General features: G+C 37.2%; 1 protein-coding gene across 1 annotated transcript in view; it reads right to left on the bottom strand.

Annotated features, from left to right (window-relative positions):
- LOC124159740 (dynein beta chain, ciliary-like) overlaps positions 1-25,616 on the bottom strand; it is a 255,329-nt gene that overhangs the window by 175,434 nt on the left and 54,279 nt on the right. The window contains exons 13-22 of the mRNA XM_046535651.1: positions 23,703-23,857; positions 16,753-16,996; positions 12,901-13,037; positions 11,509-11,635; positions 10,771-10,831; positions 10,392-10,587; positions 8,796-9,282; positions 8,271-8,491; positions 3,576-3,795; positions 1,092-1,169 (exon numbers count right to left, since the gene is read on the bottom strand). Of these exons, the coding sequence (XP_046391607.1) occupies positions 1,092-1,169; positions 3,576-3,795; positions 8,271-8,491; positions 8,796-9,282; positions 10,392-10,587; positions 10,771-10,831; positions 11,509-11,635; positions 12,901-13,037; positions 16,753-16,996; positions 23,703-23,857 (1,926 nt within the window). The remainder of the gene's footprint in view (positions 1-1,091; positions 1,170-3,575; positions 3,796-8,270; positions 8,492-8,795; positions 9,283-10,391; positions 10,588-10,770; positions 10,832-11,508; positions 11,636-12,900; positions 13,038-16,752; positions 16,997-23,702; positions 23,858-25,616) is intronic.

Raw genomic sequence — 25,616 nt, 5'->3', positions numbered from 1 at the left:
ATCATTTAAGTTTGTTAATCATGTTTATAGTGGGTTAGCAAAGCCAAAGTATAAGCTCATAATTTCAGACTGATGTCAGATTTTGGCTCAATCTTTTCAAATATTTAGCAGATTGCTAATTTTTTATTCCAATGAACATAAAGTAATAGATTTAAAAAAGTTGGCATTTCGTTTCGTTTTCCCCAACATGCAATTCGTGCTTCCTAACTTGGCTAAAATGATTGGGGTCAATTACGGAATTGGCGAGGCCGGTAGCCCAGCCGTATCTTAGCATGAACGGAGTGGGAGGGCATGCTAATTCGCCCAGTCACAGGGGAGCAAGGACAGGCTAAAAATATGTCAAGAAATGACAAAACACATGTTGTAGCCAATAAGATGAATGCGGATAACAAGTTTTCCTCTTCCTTTTCCCTGATAATGAAAAATACTCCTCCAGCCTCTCTCCAGTTAGAAAATTGCCCCCGTTGCCAGTAGAGATAACCATGCACTTCCACAGTCAGGGAGCATTCCAAGAGGATGGGGTAAATAAGAGTGGGATGGGTGCTGCCTGGTTGAGGAAGTGGGGGTAGGATAAAGAGAAGTGCAGCGGTTGGGAGGACGAGGGGTATGGAAAAGGCTTTCAGTCTTGCCTGAGACTACGTTTGGGTGCCGTGTTTTTGTTTTTTTATTTATTCATAGAATAAAACTTGGGCTGATGCCACCATGCTAAACTAAATTAATAAAACAAATAGTCATATACATAAATATGCCATCAGAGGTGAACATTATTTTCACATTCCTTTCGTGAGCAAATATAGGACACAAAACTCTGTAGCTTGTTGAGGACTAGTTTTAAGTAATACAATATGCTTACTATGGTTAGATAGAGTTGAGGTAGAGGTAAGAAATGGGATCGTAAAAAATCATGAGTGGTTTCGTTATTTTGCCTTTGTAATAGCTGTAACCAATATTCTTTTCATTGAAAATGGCAGTATTGCATGATAAAAAAATAAAGACTGATTATATTCACATGAGACTGGATTAAAACTACTGGACATGATTCAAAATAAATAGTTAATATTACATTCAATAAATTGAGTAAATATAATTACCTCTTTGGTAACTTCAGAAGTCCTCATAAGAATATCAGCCCTAAATTCTGTAGTCATCAAGTTGCTCTCAGCATCATCCTGCCACATCAAAAATATATTTAAAGATTGTAATTATTAATTTAAGGTAAATAAAATTTCTAAAAACAGAAAAACAAAGCAATAGTATACCAAACAGGTTTTAGAAATGGTAGATCGATAAATAAGAATTCTTGAACTTATATTATATGACCTAATATGATAAATAAATAATAAAACATTCATAAAATCACCTGATATAAGCTGAGATATATATGATCTTAGACAGAAAATGCGATAAAAAATTATCCTTTTCAAGCATGAATCCCCAAAAAGTAAATCAGGGAGGAAAAGATCCTACATGATTAAATGAAGCTAATACTGTCTTGGGCCCACTGAAGTGTAAATAGAGTCCATCTCAACCATACTAACACATTTGTGTGCTTCTAGCAACAACTAAATCTTAATCTTAAATCTTAACTCCTAAATCTTGAACCACTTTTCCATACCTAGCATTCCTCTACATCATCATACATAACAACCAGTAGGCTTATCTATTGTCTTGTTTCTGTAGCATTTGTATTACAGTAATTACATGAAATACCAAGGAACCCTTAAGAATAAATTTACTTAAGATATGACTGCGGTTTCTGTAAGTTTCTCGATTGAGGATTTCTGTAGCTATGAAGATAACTTCATATCACAAAGCCAGGTTGTAAAGCTATTGAGTCAGCTCCTCAAAAAGCGTTTCCTCTTGTAACCTAGAGTACAGTCAAGAGCAAAGTGATAAAAGTGAAAAGAAACTGAAGGAGTAACAATAAGGGTGAAGCAGGCAGTAAATAAAATGAATAGAAGTTAAAACGGACATAAATGTAAGACGTCGTAAATGAAATGTCAATTTAGTAAAAGCAAGGCAGAACAAAATCCATGAAAATGAGTCAATCCCTCAATTTCATGAATTTTGCTATTTATTTTTCCGTGCTACTTTAAAAAGAACATTCTAACATTATGGTAGCAACTACTCTCGCAGGCAGCATGTCATTTTCAAATAATACAGTTAAAACTTCTTTTGATACACCCCACTAAACCTTAGTTTCAGATACAGTGCGGGTTTCACTTTGTCCCCCTAAATTATATGATAGCTACTTGAGGTTATTTTTTAGCAAAACTTTTCCTGACATGCTGGTGCTGATATTTATCCATAGTGCAACTTAAAGCGATAAACACAGTCTGCAACATAATATTCAATCACCATGTCCCCAAAAGTTATCCCATTCACTAGTTTCATTTTATTCTATCACAAATTTAATCCCTATTAATAACAACTGTATTGCAACGGTACAACTTCCAGCAAGCATACCACTATGTAAGTTAATATCAAAATCACATCTGCATGGTAGATGACTTTGAAGTTATTTAAGTTACTCCTGATAAAGTAGATCATGGAAGATAATTTGAAACATTCTGTTCCATTGATAAATTACATCTTTGAATATGTTTGTGCCTAAATTTATTTTTAGGGCTTCATTCCTTATTTCTCAATAATTCCATGATAAAGACTGTAGCTAATACGGTGGATGTGAGCTTCATCCCCTGAGGCCTGTGCAAGAATAAATACATTACATCTGGCAGGTTGGAATTCATAGCCTGATTGCCGTTCATAATAGCAAATGTTTAAAGCAATACTGAAAATCTTGAGAAGAACAACTTCCGGATGTGTTTCAACTGTGATTACTCCATTCAGAATACTGAAATGTGACTGGGTCTGTTGGGGTAGGCACAGGGAGTGCCGAGGAACCCATCCCGTTCCCTCTTTTCTTCCCTTTCTTGGGTTTTTCCCCTCCTTCCTTGGGAAATTTCCCTCCATCTCTTCTCATTCCAGGTATCAGGCGACCGAGTGTATATAAGGTGGACGTGAGCCAGACGCAGGGGGAGAAGCACCTGATTGTGTCATGTAATGTCATTATGTTATTCAACTTCACCGAATAAAACCCCATTGAGAAAAGCTCGGTTGATTGATTGACCAAAAAAACCCAACAGGTTCAGAATAGCTCTGAGGATTATAATATTTCCCACACTTTTGGAGAATACCACAATTGTAATCACATTCAGAATAGCGACCAACAAGTCCAATCTTCATGTATATGCTGTGAAAATTACGTTTCTATTTACACTTATGGTTTCCTTTTCCAATTTTGCATTATTTTCCTCAGAACTATAGTTATCTTTTAATTTCTTCACATTATTTCATAAATTATATCACACAAATTTAGCTAATCCCCTCATACAGTTGCGTCACAACTGGTACCTATCACTTAGCAGTTTGACAAATGTTAGCTATTGTTAAAAAGTCAAACACATACTAAATTTTATTACAAATAAATAATAATTTATGTTCATAGAGTTTCGTATTTGATTATCATTATTTCAAAGACTTTTAAAAATTGTCAAGTTACAAATATGACTTACTAAATAATGTGTTCTTTCTGGATCTGCTTGGCTAATCCTTGGTATTAATGTAGATGCTTCAACAATATTTCCAATAATGCTCTCTACTAATGCATAAAACCCATCTGGATCTTCTAAATCCATCGATGGCTTAAATAATACCAGAGGCTCCACAAGCAAAAACTGAGCCTCAAAAAGAGGGCTGCGACCTGGCCTCATTTCTTCAGTTATATAAGAGAGACTGGAAAATAAAAATTAATAGTTAATTAGTATGAGAATTATTGAGTAAATATTTGAACATCATGATTTAAAAATTAATAAATGCTCTAAACAATTCATGATTTTAATATCCGAGTAGGAACTCATACTACTTCAGTAATTTATCACTTTAAATGTAAAGGTAGACTCTGATGAGTAAACAGGATGCAGGCGGTAGACTTCCTCTTAAACCTTGGGTTGCAGGAGTTCACAATTTGAGCTGCCAGCCAGTGCAGAAGAGGCCCCCTGTGCAGGAGGTACCCCCTGCCACCAGGGCTGATCTGGTAGAATCAAGCCCCTTAGTGCTCCTTATGGAGAAGGAAAGTGCCCAAGTGCAAAATATCCAGGTAGCAATGCAGTAGACTCTCTTTAATACGAACAACGTTATTACGATGTTCTCGCTATTATGCAGCAAATCGTTGGTCCTAACAAAAAGGGCTATCCAAGCTGTAGTAAAAGAAGTGTTATTACGAAATTTTCATTTTTACGAAATTATGAACCTCAGTACCGGTCCCGGCAGTTACAAAATGACTTTATTACAAAGTTCCTCGCATAAGCAACTACATTTAGATGGATATTAACAACGCTAAGTTTTAATAACTGCCATGTTTAAGTTCTACTCATCTACTGTGCCCAAGAGCATCAATACGGTGGATGTAATAGCTACGGAGTTGAAGAGCATATGCTACTAAAAGCGGCAGGAACTGGATTTGTGAATAGAATGAAGCACTGCATTATAATAGACTGCACTGAATAGAATAGAAGCACTGAATACAGATCAACTTTTAGGAGGAAGTGTAATTTTCGGGAGTCATAGTAAAACACAGGAATACCATCAATCTCCATTGGCTGTTTATGCAGGAGGTAAACTCGGAGGAAATAGAAACGCGTGGTACTTCATACCAATCTTATGTTGGTATTAATCTGCTCAGCACTCCTGGGCTCTTCAGATTATGATTCGCTTTGGGTTCCACATTGCCAAGGGACTTATTCCCTGTAAAAGCCTTCCGTGTTGAGGCTGTACATCCCATTACGAGACCGTATTCTTCTGTTCCTTCGGAGGAAGATCTTCGGTTTGACCGGTTCCGACGCAGGGTCTTCTGTATTTGTCCCAGGGCCGGACAGGGATTTCTGCTATCCATCGCAGCTCGGGAAACTTTGATTCCGCGACCTCCTGGAAAAATTTCTGTGTCTGTGAACGAAGAGTCTCCTCCAGCGGCTCCATCCGTGCTAATGGCCACAAGGCATCATTATGCAGTGTCCATCCGCGACAAAGGGCAACCCGAAGCAATTTTCTCTCTGCTACTTCCAGGATATGCTGAGCAGATTTGCTTGCAACACCAATCCATGCTGATGCAGCGTATGAAATAATGGGCCGGATTATGGCCTTATGAAGATTCACTCTTTTGTGTTGCGGGAGATACAGAGGAAATAATACAGAAAATATCCAGTGTATATAATATATTGTGGCTGTTTTTCAAGAACAGATATACAGTGGAACTTCAATCTATCGTTTTTCAGGGGATGCATGAAAAAAAAACTATGAATGCGGGAAAACAATCAATGTGGGAATGTTTGGCTAGGTTGCCTAGGTCCTAGGAAACGCTGGATTTTGGCAAGTAATTATGATATTCATTAAGGGATTCAAACAAGATTTTAGCTGATTACAAGCATATTAGTACTTTATCGAAACACTTAGGTCATATTGTTGATTTGACTTATATCTCTCTCAAATTTCCTAAAGGAACACACCACCACAACCGGATTTCACAGCGTCATAGCGTGAACGGTGGCCGGCAAAAAGGCATATTGTCTCACAGCGGCATAAGCTCAAGCGTCCTACAGACGTCAATGCCGAGCAGTAATTCCGGTGACTCACCAAGACGCAGTTGACAGCGTTATTGGATAACTTGTTGAAGGAAAACCATAAGTGTGGGCCAAATGTAACAATTTTGTAGACTTTAACACGGCCGCTGTCTGGGAATGGAAGCACTAGCTGTTGGCGGAAGGGGGGGAGGAACGGGAAGAATAAGAGGAGAGGGGGTGATACTTATTAGCAGATGGATCATCGTATATTCTGTGCTCCAGTTAGCTTCAATGCAAAAAAAAATCATTCGGACACACCCAGAGTTCAAGTCTCTTTGTTTCGGATTGTGTTTCTTTATTCATGCTTCTTTCACTGCCTTTCTTGTCCGAATAGCAACAGCTGCAATCAGTACTAAGCGTTTTTGTTGAATCTACCAGCTACATACCCTCTCTTGGCCCCTGGGTGAGGGGTATCAACAGGGCTCACTTCAAGAAACATTTTGGCCAAAATATAAACTAGGTTCAGTGGAACCTTGATCTATCATTTTTCTGGGGGGTGGATGAAAAAAACGACCAATGCAGGAAAGTCTGGCTAGGTTGCCTATGTCCCAGGAAACGCTGGATTTTCGTGCGTAATTATGATATTCATTAAGGGAATCAAACAAGTTTAGCTAATTACAGGAATATTATTACTTTATCGAAACACTTAGGTCATATTGTTGATTTGACTTATATCTCTCTCAAATATCCTAAAGGAACACACCACCTTGCTAAAAAATGTTTGCACTCCACTTGGCATTTGCACTGCTATTATGGATATCTGTCTGATGTAAAAATTCTTATCCATCAAATGCCATTTCAAGTACACGTATTTAAGAGAGCAATATGCATGTAATGCCTAAAACAACCGCTTTCGCCGATGCAGTGATTAGTTGTGAGATGGATCACAAAGGCCAAAATTTGAAATTTTACTTCTTACAATTAAATTTTTAATATGATTGAGGCAATGTGTAATGCATGAGCAATGTTACGTTAATCGTCAGCAGCACGCCCACCTGATCCTCAGCTTCATCCCACTTCTTGTTTTCACCAGGCATCTCGCTCTACCCCCACCCTTGCCATCATGTGCTAGCGGACAACCCGAGGCATTGCAATACTCATGCGCTACTTTCCCGGATTCTTTTCTTCATCTTCAATTATTTTCAGTCCATCTTTTAAAGTTCTCACTTCTTTCTTTGGAAGGGCTATGGTCCGAAAACGAATAAAAATATAACTAATAAAAATTAAACCGGACTTCATTGAACCCACACGGAAAACACTCGCTGGATAGAAGCCAACTCACCCTGGAAAGTACGGAACCATTCATAGGAGGTGAAGTTCTTCACTGATGCTATCGCGTATGGCATAAGCACAGCATACTGCAGAGGGTGAAGCATGACCATATGAATGCGCAATGAAATTTTTTGTCCTATAGAAAAGGCAACTTACTCACTCATCTCTAAGAGTAAGTAGCGTAGCTCTAGATGAGCAGATGAATTCAAATTGCTAATATGGAGAAACAAAATATCCTGAGAAGATATCGCTTCGTTAGCAACTCTGACAAGTGAGACTTCTAGCATAACTCGTAAATTGTAACCTGATGTCCTGTTTTCGAAAAAAAAAATGCCGCAGCAACTGCCGAGAAGCTCAGCTTGGAGGATATTGAGATTCGCCAGGAATCACCATCATTTTATTCCAACTATTTCCTTGCTTAAACTGCTTGAAGAACGTTAGAAATACGTCGTATTTGGTCTCATTCTTTTTTGAACTACATGCACATTACTAATATTTCAATCTAATAAAAGTATAATACCAATTGCCGATATTCATTTTTAGACACCTTTTCGACTAATTGGTAATTCACGCAGCAGTTGGCCTCCAGAAACTGGGAACTTTGAAGGAGATAGGCTGAAAAAATTCAGTGGGCGAGAATTGGAGAGGTGCAAAACACGTTTCTATTGTTCTCATGTAACTTGATATTTTATTTGAAGTAAAGGTCTTCGTAATACGATCCCTGCACGAGCTGGGACATTTTTTTTATTTTGGAGAAGAGGAAAGCATCAGAGGGGGGGATACGAGTGCTGAATGGAAGGGGGACAGCAGATCTTGGGAAATGGGCTAATGTTCCTATCCCACGGCACTCGGCTTCTCCCTGTGGTAGTTCAATCTCCCGGGGAAGATTCAAACTATTTGTCTGTCGTCATTAGCCACAAATAACACATTGCAAACACTTTGTCTAACGATGGATGCAGGAAAATTATACGTCTGGAATGCGATCTTCAAATAATCAAAGCAGGAAAACGATACTTCGGGGAACAATAGATGCGGGAAAAAATTACATTGTCTTTATGGAACTTTATTTGAGACCAGGAACGGCGAACGATGAATGCCGGAAAACGATCAATGCGGGAACGATAGATTGGGGTTCCACTGTACTGAACAGGGTGAAAATGAACGGTTCATCAAAATGCATGGTTTAACCCACCTCTAATGTGCACGCTCTTCATACATGATATAACTGATAAAATATTTATCAAAGTCATGTTCATGGCTTATATAATTACAAGGAGCAACATGAAATAAAAAATAAGAGCAAGTAAGATGCAAGGTTACCTGCTAAGTATTGCTTGCAGAAGGCCATCACTCACAACTGAATCTATGAATTCCACATATCTTTCCCATTTTTCAGTTGTCTCTTCATCCAGTATAAATTCTGGCTCAGGTGTCACATCCTCTTCCATTTCTTTTGATTCAATATCTTCCTTAGAAATCACATCCAAGGAACTCTCACCTCTCTTAACAGAACCTTTCCTATCTTCTTCTGCAGAAGCATCCTGCAATGACTTACTTTTATTTATATGATAAAAATTACAAATGGTAATTTCTACACATAAATTCAAAACTCAACTACCGACCATGGTCTCAACGTATTAAATCATTTTCAAGGAAATTTTATTTTCACCTTAAAAATGACATAATATGTTGAAATCGTGGTCGACAGTCGAGTTTTAAATCAAAGCGTGGAAATTACCATTTGTAGTTTTTATCATGGATATATTGAACCTACACCAAATCAAGCCTGAAACTATTTTAAATGTTACTTTTATCTGTCTCAGGCCCATCTTTTCCAATACTTACCTTCTTAGGGGCTTTAGATGTAGCTTCTGGTTCTGCCTTCTTTTCATCATGAGCTTCAGCTTTCGCTTCAACCTTCTTGGCAGCACCAGTAGCTGCTTCCCCAGTTTCTTCATCTTTAAGAGGAGATTTTGCAGCTTTGGTAGTGCCTGGGCTAGTCCTTTTTAAACCCTGATCAGAACTTTTACCCTCACCGCTTTTATCTATTTTTCTACTTTTGGGAGATCTTGCTGAAGGAGATTCTTCCCCAGGCGAGTCCTCATCTTTTCTTTTTACTGGACCTCTCCCCTTCTCTTTCTTTGTCTTTGGTGTCACCTCACTCATATCATCATCCTCTATCTCCCCTTCATCCACATTCATAGCTTCTTCCTCAGCTTCCCTCTCCTCTTCATCTCGTCTTTTTTTTCTCAATCCTCCAATAACAAGGAGTTGGAAATTGTTTCGCAAAAGCTCATGTATCCTCACCCCAACATTGATGACTTCTTCATACCTGTGAATGAGCGACTTCATACAAAGTATTTAAAAATATTAAGTTGTATTAAGGGACAAAAGAAGAAAGAGTAGTTTTTCAGGATAGGAAGCACTATGAATCACACATGTGATAATGATAAATGAAATCACTACAATCACCAATCAGCAAACCCTGTTTTAGATCTCCCTTTATCCCTGCTGCCTTATCCTCAGATTGGAAGGAAAGTTATTCAAAATACCGTAAAAAATCAGCTTAAGACTTACACTGGATTTTAAAAATGCAGTTGTCAATGGAAATCTTGAATATCTGGTTAAATATATTCAAAATTAGTATTTCTACCTAAAAATATGGACAAAACTACATTATTTTCATTAAAATGACAGGCGTATGGTTAAAAAAGGCCCAAAAAACAGGTCTAGTGGTATAAGTTAAAGCAAAAAGGTTAAATTTGCTAAGAAAATTATCAGAAGCAAACCTTATTAAGAAGTATAGAAGAAATATTTAACTTGAATATGACGCAGCATAAAAAATGATAGACAGAAAAAATTGGTGAAAAGAAAGATTTTTATTCCAAGAGAAGTGGTCCAAAAATTATTCTCCATGATAAAACTGAGATTCGACTTCATTTGGTGTACATGATAGACATTCTGTACTTCTTTTGAATTTTATTTCTAGACCCAAAATAACCATCTTAACAAGCTACACCATTTACCAAAAAAAAACAATTAACATACACAGTCTGGCTCACTTATCGATGGCTAAGTTCTAACAACACGTATCTCAAAAATAGCAACTTTTCAGGAGATCAAAAGAAACTATTTATATTTTTAATTGTACACTGAAATTAAAAACCAAAACTTCATAAAACTGAAAAAAGCATACATTGGCAAACAAAGAGTTATTTTTTTCTTGAATTTTATTTTTTTAAATGTTATTACACTTTGCTTAAGATACCTGTCTCAAACCGGCCAAATTTTGAGACATGTCTTGTTAGAACTTAGCCATCGTTATGCTTCCTGTATTACAGGGACTTGCTAAGCTTTCCACTTTTGATTAGTCCAGACTAGTGCTGAGCCATAATATTAAAATATGAAGAAACCATAACAAGAAAAATATATTTTTCCAACCTTTTGTGAACTTCTTCTTCTCTGTTTTCAATTGCCAATAAAGCATCTTTTTTTTCATCTTTCCTTGTAAAAAGTGGTTTCTTTGCCCATGGTTCCATCAGAGATTCCATTAAAGAGACATTAGATTGAGCAGTTTGTACTCTATCACTTAGTTCCACAACCAGGTCTTCAAGCTTATCTACAAAATTCTCAAGCTCTGCAAACAAAAAATATTTAATTTTATTAAATTCTTCACACATATCTCCTCAGGACTAGTAGAAAAAATTATTACTTGGGCTAGATTTTAATACTTAATATATTTAAAATAATGCATGCTACTTACAAATACAAAGCTTAATTGAATTCATTGATGTACCCGAATTCAATTAAGTTTGCATACTCCTTAGCCATGACAACCATTCAGAGATCCTTGAAGAAACATTACTTAATTTTAAACAGTTCTATAATAATCAGAGACATCTAGAGTTCTCCCTTATGCTATGTTATGCAGCAATACTATCAACAGAGAATTGAGATGGCAGAGGAGAGCAAAGAAAAGATCAGTGAAGAAGCTGTTAATGCATGGATACTTGAATGATGGGTAAATTAAGATCTTGAAGCTGGGAAGTCAAGTTATGGGTGAAGAAGATAACAGAGAAAATGAGGAGAGGACATGAAATGAAGTCCCTTGACGGTATGATAGGGGTATAACAGAGGAGAGAGAGAAAGGTACTGCAGGATTAGATGATAGATGAATTGAATGTTATGAATGAACTGAGAAATTTGTGGTGAGGTGTGTTGTAGATTTATTTGTCTAACGCCTTACATGGTCTTAACAGTATGGTCCCCATAGAAAGACTGCTTAGCCTTATACAAAACAAAACACACTCCACCACCAGTGGCAGCAGCAACACATACATGGCGAGCATGGCGACACCTATACAAGAAGGTGATGCTGCAATTTATTGATGAAGGAAATGGCACCATGTGGATTGAAAGGAATAGAAAAGTATACACATAGGTAACAGGGAGGGTAGTTTTTTTCTTACACTTGGCTTTTATTCAAATCTGAAACCAGAGCCATCACAATTTACTTTTTTGTAAAAAAACAGTTTTCCATTAAAAATAAATAAGGAGCATATAAACCTTCAGAATTCCAGTTGTAATTCTCTTGTGAATAGCCAATTAATTCATCAATTCCTGACATCTCATATTCTATCAAATCAAACTCCAAATCAGTGCAGGTTGCCCTTATTTGATTATACCTAGAAAGAAAATAATACGATTTAAAAAACTGCACACCTGCAAGTCAAATGTAAATATTGTCTCCTTAGGACTCCATCGGTAAACTCTTGAGACATGTACACAGTACCACCACACACAACTGCATGATGGCTAGGATACATCTAGTGACAGAGATGAGTCTTTCACAAATTTTTTAAGGCACAATTGATTATCGGAATTGTCACTAAGTGACCTTAAGTGAAAGAATACTTATACATTAAATTGAATATTTGTCATTGTGCTTGTAATCAATATATATAATAGGATAATATATATAGGATTTCTACACAACTAATAATATTTTGGAGGACAAGGCAGGAAGAAAACTGACAATAAACAAAAAACTTCTTATCATGATATTGATATCTATATCCAATATATTAAATGATAACTACTTCCATGTACTGCTCTCAGTCAATTTGTTCAATAGGTGAGAATTAAACTTTGTCACAAAAGGTTATATTTTGGAGCACCACAGATTCACTGGCAATAGCAATAAGTTCAAGATGAATGAATACCTTTATCTCGGGAAAGGTAAGTCAAGTCCAACAGAGATCTCCAGCAAGAGACACTCTTTCAGCATCAACTTCTGCTTCAAACAGGAAGAAAATGATCAAAGATAATTTAGGTCCAGTAGCCGATCCAGAGAAGGGTAGGGGGGCTATAATTGCTACTTGGGTATCGAATATACGCTACATACAGAATTGTAATATTGTTTGGATCCCCACTACTGCCGGGAGGTTATCCCTTTTGTCCCTATCCTGGATCCACCACTGTACACAAGCTGGATAAAAACCACGAAACATGTTTTAAATTGACTTTACTTCACACTTCTGTGGGAGTATATAATTTATTTCCCAAAAAAATACATAGAAAAAGCCTTTCTTCAGATATTTTTCTTTATAACCTGAAACCCAATATAGTAGATTCTCGATCTATCGTTTTTCAGGGGGATGGACAAAAAAAAACTATGAATGCAGGAAAACGATCAATGCGGGATTATTTGGCAAGGTTGCCTATATCCCACGAAACGCAGAACTAAAAAGAAAATTTCCCTTATGCATAGAGTACTTTACTAATATTTTTTAAAATCACATTGCTTAAATATATTTACTATTTTTCCAATTCAAGCTATTTTTCAAGATAATTCTCATACGTGTTTTATTATTATTCCATGTATGGTTTATAAGTATCCACAGCATCAAGTGACCCACTATAATAAAAGATAATTGACATAATAACTCACCTTGAAATTGTCTCATTTAAATTGAAGACACACATTCTCAGAGCCTCTAAGCGACTAAACAAGTCTAAAGCTTCCGGTGGTATGTTAGATATCTCCAACAAATTCATGTACCGAACCTCTCGGAGAACTGCTTCCAGCTGACCAACAAAAGAAATGCCATAACAAAGATTTAGTTTTCATGGTTCACTGAACTACCAAAACAACATAAATTGAATTAAAACATATCTCACAAATAATTATAATTAAATTTTGAAGATGTAGAACAAATAATATTAAATCCAGCCCACCAAATAAAGATGCAAAAATTAACAAAGCTACTGATTAACAAATCTAAAGCAAGAACATCAATCATATGATTATCAATTTTTACAATATGAAACAGTTAAATTAAAACACAGAAAAGCACTACTTATCCATGAGCACTACATTCCAAGATCTTTTTTTTATTGCGACATCATTCATGTGCATTGTTATTTTTCAATTTTCTGACAAAAAAATGCCTTTAATCATATAAATTTTTATGCTTTCTCTGGAAATTGTGGGAGATCAATGACTTCAGGTATCAGTGGCTGAAGAATCAACATAACACCTTAACAGTGAAGATCTAAATTACCATGTAAACGCGTGTAAGAGACACACCTTTTTTCCAAGAAATTGCAGCCAAAAATGGGGGTGCATCTCATAAACGATTTACTTATCTTCCCCCTCCTCCCCTGTCACAAGTCCAAACGGGAACTGACAAGAGGAGTTTCACAAAACTGAGAGTCAGATTTCAATCAAACTTTGTAGTGTTGTAGTCCATCGGTAGCTGACCACGAATCACCCCCCATACAGGGTTATAAAACCAATAATTTAAACAAAAAATGCTGTTTAACATTTACAGGCCAAATATATTTCCTTAGAAAAAGACCTCAAAAGTGAGTGAATTGTAGCCCGGAGGTTACGGTGCACAACTCTTGAATGGAGGTCCTAGGGTCAATTCTCAGAGTCATCAATTTTTTTTCATAATTGTTTTGCTTTTCATTTTACAGAAGCCTACTATTCATCATTAATTCCATGATTTTTACTGAAAATTTTGTGATTGATATGAGAAAAGTTATTAACTTGATATTATTAACCGAAAAATAGAACTCTGATATTATGCAAAAACAATAGCAAGCTGCAAGAAACTGCGACCAATATAACACGTACGGGTAATATGCAACAACGAAATTAAAAAGCATACGCATCTGATGGACAATAAGACCAAAAAAACTTATAAATGAATTTATTGAGTTAAAATTCTCACTAATGACTGCAAAACATGACAGCGGATACTGAATTTAGTAACTAAATACACTAATTGTGCAGCATCAGCTTTTCACTGATGTCATCACTAACAGCGCATTACCTACCTCTAGAAGCATCTTTGCAAGAAACACCCTATACTGCAAGGGTTTTGTCGGCGAGTAGGTTGTAAAAGAGTTCAGTTTCGTCTGAGTTATATCACGCAGGGAATACTTCTTAAGATATTCCGCTAGGATCGGAGTCCTTTCTTCCACCACTTCAGGTTTACAATGCAGGCATCACCAGCAATTATGAACAGAGATAACGCTTTCGTGCTTCAACTTAGTATAAACAACCTTCCGAGCACTTAAAGTTCTTGATTCTCAATCTAACACTGAAATACTTCACTTTAGCCTTAAGCCTAGCTTCTTTCTCAGTAGTTCCTGCAGATTGAAGTGGGCAAAACCACCCAAACAGAGCTCCTAACTCTTCATGTTCTGCATTCCTAGGGTGCTTTGGCTGTCATGGTTTTCCCTCCCGCACCAAGGCAGACCTATCTTCTCTTGTTTTTTTCGAATTTGTGAGGAGTGAAGAGGATGAATTACGCCACTTTCGTATTGCTGTTATATTCATTTTCTCACTTAGACGTGTTTTGCATTTTTTGGCCATGGTGTCTACCACAGTCTAAAAAAGTTCGTTTAGACAGTGGTGTCTACCTTTAAATGCTCTCCATTCCCACAACTCATTGACGTGCAGGTATGCTGTCAAATGCTTTCTGCTGTCCGAGGAACAAAAGAAGATCGTTCATTCGCTAATGTTAATGCCACAATATTCTCACCAAAATGAACTACATATTTATCAAACAACAGTTTATAGCATGAATTTGAGACTGGGCACTCCATGTTAATTTCATTTCTAACCTATCGCCAGCAATTACAGAGATTAGGGACTCTTGGTGAAGGTTTTCCGGCAATGGAAACTCTGGCTATTTAATATGAAAACTTTTCCAAGGATTGCTATTGCCCAGATGGCTATCTATCACTTTCCTGTTTAGCACATTTTCCTGGATTGCATGTTCATTTTTTGTGGTCCCTTCAGTAACATACTAAACAAGTTCTACTATAGCAGTAAAGGATGCTATGAGCAGTAAATGTTAATAAGTGTCAATATATAGTTACTAAAGGACTTGATTCTCAAAATTTCCTTGAACCAAGAATCAAACCCTCGTCAATTGGCTTTCTGGGGCACTGCGTGGACCACTACACTATCCAGGTTCCTTCATCAAAGATATATGACTCGATTCCTATTCCAGGGGAATTTTTTCCCGTAGCAATTATTATGACTATCTCTACATGTTTTTGAGATGTGGTTCACCACAATCTGATCCACCCCCAAGACATCAACCCAGCACAGTGAGGTGCCACCCACACATCTTACTTCCCCTGTTACAGAATTCTCCTATAAAACTGGAGGTGCATTTGGATTATATAAATTTTCACTTAACACCTGACAAATATTTTATCCAAGGATTTTTCCAATTGTATCAAAGAATGGATCTTTACACTGACTTTTTATGCCAGTTTTTTTTACCTTTCTTCAAACTCCGCAGGAAAGTTTTTATCTTTAACTACCTAGGAGCCCAACATACGCATCACGTTTTTGGTATTTGACATATGCACTTGATTTAAATACCTGCACACAGCAGAGGTAACAAAATAAGCATTTTTTCAATTTTGTTTATTTCTGTGAAGTTACTATGGTAGAATAGAAATTAATAAGAAGAAATTTTTCCAATGGTTTACCAACTGAACACTAACTTTTCATCCTTTATTAGTTATAAAAATAATTTTAATAATACATGTGGTAGTTGAAAAATACTCAACAATGGCAGATACTGTCTATGCAAACTGCAATGAACGTGACTGTCGAAGTCAGCATCATTTGTATTTAGTTACTGTGGCACAAGAATGTGAAGGTCATAACTGGTTTAACCCTTTTATTGCCAGCCCATTTTTCCTGGTTTGTTGAAGAATGCCAGGCCTTTTATTGCTGAATTTGTAGGTTTACGCTAAAAAAATTATACAAAGCCTAATATGCATTTACTGAAACTAATTTTTTTTTCGTTGACTCTCAATACTTACGGGTATGTTAAAGCATGATAGATACTAAAAAATAGAGAAAAAATCTACACGAAGCTCAAAAAATAAACGGCATCAGTGCAAAATAAGCCCGGCCGATATATCGGCCCTTGGCACTCTTCGCATGTACTACCCGGGCCGATGGATCGGCCCCCTGGCACTAAAAAGGCTAAATCACTTTGGATTTGATAATTTTTGTAACTACCAGCTGTCACCAGCAGATACCAAGAATTATGAGTTTTCTCCACCACCGGCCAGGAAATTGTCTTTTCTCGGCCATATTACAGACTAACATCTGGAATATGTGATGGGAGAAATTATTTTCTCTGGAGAAAGGCTGTTAAAATTATGGATTTGGGACCCATAAAGACTATAAAAACTCTAGATAATGTTGTGCTCTTGTATTTCATTTTCCCCTCCTTTGCAAATTGAAGATAATAGGATCAACAAATAACAATAATAGTACATAGAAAAAATCAAACAAAAAATGAAGGCCTACCTCTGGATGGAAATTCAATTCCAATTCCAAATTCTCTTTAATTACAAAGAGTTGACTATCAAGATTTCTATTACAATGGTCAGGAACTTTAGCACACCACTCCTTAAATTCTTCTGCTACAAATTTTTCAATACAAGCTATCATCTCATCATATTTAGAAAGAACATGCTCTGCATCATAACTTTCAACAACTCTAAAAAAAAAAAGTTCATATTAGAGTTAATTCAATTTAAATTACATAAAAGAACACTGGTATTATAAATTAACATCACATATAGACATTGCTCTGCATATTACGGTACCTACACGGAAGTAAGTACCCACATTTAGAAATTTCAACTGGATGCAGATAATATCACCATGTTTAAATTGTAACATCTTCATCTATTACATACAACTTCAAAAAATGTTCTTACACAGATTAATAATATTGATAATCATTATAAAAACTCAGGGTCAAACATGATAGAAAGGGAACATGTTGATTTGTGCAGCAACTTCAAAATGGCTTCAATATTGTTGATTAAAGTTTACAATATACTACTTTTTGGTCATCAATTTAAAAGAAGTCATCTCTAACTATATGTACTTCATTTTTAAAGCCTTCACCCATGCCTTGCTTAGTGTAGGGATGCATTCCTTGTGGTCTTTGCGCTATGCCAATTTCATTATATGAGAGCGTTTTAACATGGGGAAGATAGGGCTGCGTTCCAAGTAGATTAAGTATTCCGTATCGAATTTCCTATTAACCCCTCAAGCGCGGCGGGCATTTAATTAAATCCCATCTCAGCGGCCGGATGAGATTTAAATGACTTCGCCTTTTTGGCATAGTATCATTCAATAATTTATATCTTTCATAATATACGATCAGTATCATTGAAAATTTTAGTAAACTTGCGTAATATAATGCGCTACTATATAATAATTTTTCCAGCGATTTGAAAAAATATTTATTGTTTTATGTATCTCCTTTTATGAACTAATGAATAAATTTTCAATTTCGAAAGATTTTAATTTGGTTTCGAATAAGCTACGAGATCTCTAACATTCCATGCATTAAAAAATGCAATTACATGATGTAATTTAGTTATTTGTGGTTGAAAATGTCAGAACAGATTGGATACTTTCGATAGGATTACCGGTTTCGCCTTCTTGAAAATTTACCACTCCGCCCACTTCTCTGACTTTGTTCCATTATTACCGTATCCTTTCACTTAGGTAATCACGTGCTAATGTTTCAAACGTCAATATTTTAATATTCAAATGATTTTACCTTAGAAAATCTGCTTTGTGTGACTTGATTTGAAGCAATCCAAACATAATCCCACTGCATATTTTTCACACCAGTACACGCAGTCTCTTCATTTCCCATATTAGGCACAAACTGCACACCTCCTTTGCGACTTTGATTTCTTCCCAGCTGCAGGAATTGTCTTTAGGAAATGTATTTATGTGAGTATTGGTACTAACTTGTGTAATGAGTGACGGCCATGTCCAAACAGTTCGTATGACGTTGGATATTTCAAAAATATTACCTCGACCAATGGCACGCGAAATGATAAGTCAAATTTTTATACGTGTTTTTCCGATGATCAACATATGAATTTAGGACTGCCGCATTCAATAGTCTCCTAAATAACTTCATACACCACTTGTAATGGCGTTTTCTTTCCATTAGGTACGAATGCAATAACAGGTCCTTGAAATTTACCCCACCCATGAATTTATATAACCTAACACACAAACAGACCTCCGAGTCTCTATTTTGCCTTTCAATACTATTCCAATTTCGTAGGATCCCCAATTATAAAAAAATGCCACTCACAGGAAGTACACCCGATGAGAATTACAACACACTGCCTGAAAGAACTCCACACAGCATGAATGACTAGTGGACTGAAGCTCGTGGTTTAGAAGCTCCCTCGAGACGAGAAAATATCTCGAAGGGGTCCTGGTATATGCTGACTGTTTAGATGGAATCTTATCTTCGTTGATTACTGTCCAGAAAAAAAATATAAAAAAATAAATGCAGAGCGAAGCACATGGCCCCTTCGCCTAGGACGCTAAGGACTAACGAGGCGGGCCAAACACACTTGGGGCTCGAGGTGACGACAAACAAGGAGAAGACAGAGAGAAGGCATTCAGCTTAGAAGATACCATATCTCAAGCTAAAGTAGCTGACCCTTCTTGACGTCTCTCAAGCAGAATAGGCGGATTTTTTCATGATAGAACAGTTGATGGGAGGCATTGAGTTTTTGGACCGCAGTCGTCCCCGCGCTGGTTTAAAACGGAATTTTATCGAAGCATTTTAAAAACATCTTGAAGGCATAAAGCCGTTATGAATATTTTATTGGAGAGGAAAAACATTTCTTCTAATGATAGAGTAATTAGTTTTAATTTAACATGCAATATCTGGCGGAGAAAAAATATTATATACAGTAGGTCAGGAAGCGTACTGGGTACGCATGACGGCGGCATACGAAATTTAAAGGGCGCGTACTGGGTACGCATGACGGCGTTGAGGGGTTAACTATATATATTCCTATATAGCCTTAAAAGACCTTATTTAAATAAATATCTATAGTTTAAAATATCTTTAAAGATAGAAGACATGCATTTAAAGACTTTTTTCTCATTAAAATAAATTTGTGGGTGCTTTAGAAATTCCAACCTTTCAAGCGGGTAGCCTAACATCCAGGAAAAATGCATGCTATATCAGGGGTTTGTAATGCATTGCCAAATTTTCAAACCAGTCTAAAAACAATTCTTGTGTGACTCAGGCCCTTTTTTTGCTCATCCAAATGACAGAAAAATGCTACTATGAATACAATTCCATTGCTGGAGGAGTTAGTGAATGATAAATCATAACTGGCTTTAATTTGAAGTCCCTCAAGGCATTAGCATCATAACCAGCAACGTAAACGCTCTTTAAATGCCTTGAAACTAGAGAGGCACAAGTAGTATCCGCGAATACTCGAATAGCTCAAATACTAAAAAAGTATTCCATATTCGAGATCTCGAATAATTATGCTCAAAGTACGATCTTGAATACCTCGAATACTTTGACTTTCACCGCATACATTGTCGCACCCACATCGTTGGTAGCCGACTCGGAAAAACGTAACGGAATCTGGTCAATTAGTGCATGCAATACCGTTTTAGGCAAGTTGACGAACTAGATTAAATTCACGGATGAGAGTGGTGAAAAGATATCGTTCAACGTGGGGAATGGAAAATGATTGGGGGAAAAAATCCGAAAATCCTCGGTTTCCCCCACGAAACCCCTTAAAAAGTTAAAAATGGTGGGAAAAAAAATCGACTTTTGGTGTACCCTCCATTACGCATTGAGCTTCTACTCCCGAACCGTTCCACTCATCGGAAAGATCATCATGAATTCAAAAACTGCAAGGATGCAGGCTTCCCCTGATGTCAAATTTGTTTCTTTATGCCGAACGACGGCTCCGCAATAAGGCATAAAAGTTGAAAAAGGATCAAAATTTTCATTAAAATAATACATAGTAAAAAACAACACATGCACAGGCTCTTGGCTGAATGCATCCATACACCAACATTCAAAAAATTATTTTCACCACTTCTCATTCTATGCTCAAACTTCTCATTCTATTCAAATAAAGTTGAAATGATAAAAAATCAGTTGGCTTTGGAGATGACAAGTCTGTCTAAACAAAGTCACCCAACATAAACAATTACCCTAGGAAAAGTGCAACCAAAAATAGCTGATGTAAAGCAACAGCAATTAATGTGGGGAATTTATTCAAAATAAAAAAGTTGATTTTTTTAAATGATGACCAAAGGAATTGCTTATCTCACGCAGAGGCATTACCCTCCCTCTTTGGTTTTCTTACCACTTTAGTCATCATCATATGGCATGATGCTATGAATTTTCCCATCCCTGGGGCGGAATTCTGTATGTGCTAAGGACGATTACCAGTGTTGGTAGCGGGTCCTACCAATAATTATCGGTACAAGCCATTCTGCGGCATGTTCTACCAACAATTGTTGGTAACCCAACTGACAGTTGTCAGTAAACCTGTTGGCAGTTGGAACCTACCGACACTTTCTTAAGTAACATGTTAAGTAACACTTTCTTAAGTAACATGTCTTTCTTAAGTAAACTTTTGTTTACACTTTTCAGCCCAAGCTGACGATTTTGAATCATAATATCCGACGCTCTAATTGTATGTTCCTCATAATATAAATGACTGATAACAAATACATAAAATTTATGCAGTCGGGGCAGTATTTAACTTTGCCAATGTTACACATATTGTAGCCCACCGGGCCATCATCCGTCCGGGTTTCACTTTCAGAGGGGAAGGGGGAGGATAGTTTGGGAGGGATCGCTCAAGGTAAGCGAGTCGTGGTTCGATGGCTAGGAGAAATGGAGGGGGGGGAAAAGGAAATGGAAAAATAAGTTGGGGTAGGTTCACTTGCTGAATGGAGGCTGGCGCGTACGAAATAATGAAGGCTTACGTAACAGTTTACAATTCCAACAACACGTTTAATGAGCACTTCAATTGGGAAATGTTCCACAAAATACATAAATAAATGACTCTTTGAATAACACAAATTAAACTACTGCTACTGGCCAGTTAGGTACCTTGTAACATCAATTAATAAATGACAGAAAAGAAAATAAACCCTGATTACAATTGTTGGCGTGAAATATTACAAAAATGCTTGAAAAATGACAAACGCCAATTCCGAATTATCACTTATTGTCCTACTAACTACCATTAACCATTCACACACACACGGGGACACGGGGGAACTTAAAAAAAATAAAAAAAAAATGTACGGGAATATATCACTGTTCTTCTTCTCTTGAATGGAAAAGAGAGGGGAATGGGGAATGGGGCTCTTCTGATTCTGTTGAAATTTGGGGATATTGGTGGCTAGAGTACTTATCGCTCTCGCTGATTTGCTGGTGGAGAAGATTTCCTCGGCTGGCTCGATATTGCGACTAGTATCGCTGTGGGGTGAGAGAACTCCTTTGTTGGCGCCGTGGATTGACGTCTTCTGCTGCTTGTGCTAGGAAGATACCGTCTTATCTCCTCTTTCCAAAGTCACCGCTGTTTAAATCTCGCGTCTTTTTCCACGCTGGGCTGCCTCTCTCTCTCTCTCTCCCTCTCTCTCCTCACAGGATGGATGGTTCGCGTAGCAGAGCCTTCGGTTGACTCTCCAGCAAAATAGTCTCTTGCATGTCGCCCGCACTCCGCTTATATAGCCACTTTCTGGGAGGGGGATGAGTGAACGGAAAAACCCAAGGCATCGGGTTTTTTCGGCTATTCTTCCGTAGGGGAGGGGGGGTTTCTGTGGAGGGCGAGGTTGGAGGGTTTCATCATCTCCGTACGCAGGTGTTCCGGCTTCACAGTGGGATGGGGAGAAACATGCTACGAATCACGTAGACACCGGAACTTTCCACTTCGTAGGCGGAAGAATCGTGGGAGGGGTGGGGGACAGAAAAATACAAAATCTAGTCATTCATTCATCACTTCACATTCACACACACATTCACACAAAATTACATGAGCATTTACACAAAATTAAATAACACTTTACAATATTTATACGACCCTTCATAATTTACGCAAGCCTTCCCTACCTCGTAAACGCCTCTTTAATACACCATGAACCGAGCCAAACGGCAACGGCTACAATATATTACACTATGCATTCGAATTGTGTTAGGTATTTTACATATTTACATTATTTCTGTCATTTTACAAATGTAACGTATTGCTTTATATAAATTTACAAGAGTCAATAGGTATGCATGGTAGACTCGCAAAGTTTGGCTCCGAAGTCAAATTATATTAGAATTATATTTTCAACAAAAGCAAATGGGCTGCTATGAGGGATTGATACACTGTTAATGAAATACTTTCATGGACATTTTGTTCACTTTATTCTTAACTTCAATACCCTTCTGAATCTCCCTACCAAGCATAATTGCTTTTCTGAAACAACCATTGAAAGCCAGGAAATTCTGTAATTCTGGCTGGGACCATGACTTAACTTTGTAATAATGAAAGCTTCATCATTAATGTTACACATATAAATGATAATCTACCATAGTCAGAACAGAATTATATGATACCCATGTCGAATAATGCAGCACTGTCGATCTAGGGGTGAATAGCCACATATGCAAGTACTTAGGTGCAATCAAAGCTTATAATATGGCTGCTTGATGAATGAAATCGATGATACACCAAATAAACACCCACCCTATCTATTAACAAGCTGACATTCACTTGGTATCAATATCAGTCCAAAAGAATGTATTTTAAACATCTTTAGTGTATTGACTCACACTAAAGAAAACCTTTCAGCCAACATTATCAACAAGAATAAATTTTTGATAATTCCACATCATTTGCACTTTAAAATTTATTCATTGTAGAGCAAATAACTCAAATAAAAACATAACAAAGGACATTCTTATACTTACTACTACTCCAGTTCAAAGGATCTGGATGAAGTTTTCTGCAACTTTTACAAAAGACTTATGTTACCCACTGTATAAACTATGGGAGAAAGGCCTAGAGCAGTGTCTCACATACGTGACAGCAAATTTCTTACCCAGTATTAGTACTACAAGAAGCTAGCAACTAAGACTTATATTGCTGCACAAACATACACTCAATGTGTACACTTTTTTGTATCTTAACTGGCTATGGAAATGCCTCACCACTAGGGGTAAGGTTGAGATACAGCATTATCAAATAAAAACATGCTCTGAATTGTATAATTACTACGAATATTATAATTACACCCTTTCAGATGAACAAAATTGGAATAAATTATCACTGAACTCTTGCAAACTTTTCATTGTCAGCACAAAAGAGACTAAAAAATCAACTAAAGAAACTTACGGATGTTCCAGCTCCTTAAATGCTTCAAAAGGTTGTTCGATTCTTTGACGCAATTTATGAGCCCAGAGCAAATGTCCAGCTACAGGGGGCATATTAATATCAATAGGCATCTCTCCTGTTAGCCTGTAATTTGCAATTTGATCATCAAATATTTCCTGTGAAATAAAAATATACAAACTTAAACTTCCAAACATATACTGTACAGGTACTTATGTAAATATTTAATAAGCTAATACAGGATAGCTCCCATTGTTTGCCATCCAATCAGCCATTAGTTGGATTATTGATCGATCAATTCCACAGCTATACCCACATATCCAGCCCATACAATTTTGTAGCTCTACTTCCCCTTAATATACTCGGTCTTTCAATGGAATGGGCGCGAATGACTGAATGAGAGCTTGAAATGGAAAACAAAAAAGGCAGTAGCTAGCTATAAAGAGGGGTTCATTAGGAGAGGGAATACATTTAGCAGCAAAGTTCATATGGAGGGGGCACACTTGAAACTACAGATGTGCAATAGTATCCGCGAATACTCGCATACCTCGAATACTAGAAAGTATTCAATGTTCGAGATCTCGAATAATTATGTTAAAGGTACAATCTCGAATACCTCGAATACTTTGAACTTTGCACCATACACTGTCGCACGCACGTCGTTGGTAGTTCACTCGGAAAAATGTAGAGAACTCCAGTTGTTTAGTGCATGCAACACCGCTTTAGGCAAGTTGACGAACTACCTCAAATTCGTGGATTAGAGTGGTGAAAAGAGTTTGACGTGGGGAACGGAAAATGATTGGATGAATAAATCCGAAAATCCCCAGTTTCCCCCACCAGGAGAACCACTGTGCTGTGGGATAGTAACTATGTAGCACAATTCCCAAAATCATCTACCCCCTCCATCCATCAGCCCTTGGCCCCTCCTCCGACGCTTTCCTCCTCTCCGAAATCAAACTAAAGGTCACAGCTCGTGCAGGGTTTGTATTAGGAAGGCCATAAATCAAAAGCTTCAAAAGAAAATATCAAGTTACATGAGAATAATAGAATCGTGTTTCACCCTTCCCTCTTTCTCCCCCACTGACCTTTTTCTGCACACCTGCTTACAAGTTCCCCATTTCTGGAGGTCAATTGCTGCATGAGTCATCTATTAGCCAAAAAGGTGTCTAACAATTACTTTCGGCAATTGACATTACACCTTTATTGGATTGAGATATTAGTAATGTGCCCGTAATTTAAAAAAGAATAAGAGCAAACACGACATATTTCTGACTTTATTTAAGCATTTTACGCAAGGAATTAAATGTCAAAATATGACGGATACTTAGCGTTCTGGCGAAACTCGATATCCTCAGAGCTGTGCTTCTCGGCAGTTCATGTGGCATTTTTTCCGGAAAAAGGATATCAGGTTATTATCTCTTATCAATTTACGAGTTATACTATAAGTCTCACTTGCAAGAGCTACTGAGGAAGGGATATTTTCTCAGGATATTTTGTTTCTCCCTACTAACAATCTGAATTCATCTACTCATCTGCCGCTACGCTAATTAGAAAAGAATATGTAAGTTGCCTTCTCTTCAGGACAAAAAGATTTCACTGCGCAGTCATATGTTTATGCTTCACCCTCTGCAGTATGTTCTTCATAAGACGTACGCGATAGCATCAGTTCCGAACTTCACCTCGCACGAGTGGTTCCATACTTTCCAGGGTGGGTTGACTTCAAACTAGCGAGTGTTTTCCGTGTGGGTTTAATAAAGTAAGGCTTCATTTTTATTAGGTTTCTTTTTATCCATCTTCAGACCATCGCCCTTCCGAAGACACAAGTGAGTACTTTAAAATATGGACTGAAAATAATTGAATATGAAGAAAAGCATCCAGGATAGAAGCGCGTAAAAATTGGAGAACACCTCCGGCTGT

This window comes from Ischnura elegans, chromosome 5, assembly GCF_921293095.1.
Source record: "Ischnura elegans chromosome 5, ioIscEleg1.1, whole genome shotgun sequence".
Lineage (NCBI taxonomy): Eukaryota > Metazoa > Arthropoda > Insecta > Odonata > Coenagrionidae > Ischnura > Ischnura elegans.
The sequence above is the reverse complement of the archived record's forward strand: the minus strand, read 5'-3'. Positions and strand labels throughout refer to the sequence as shown.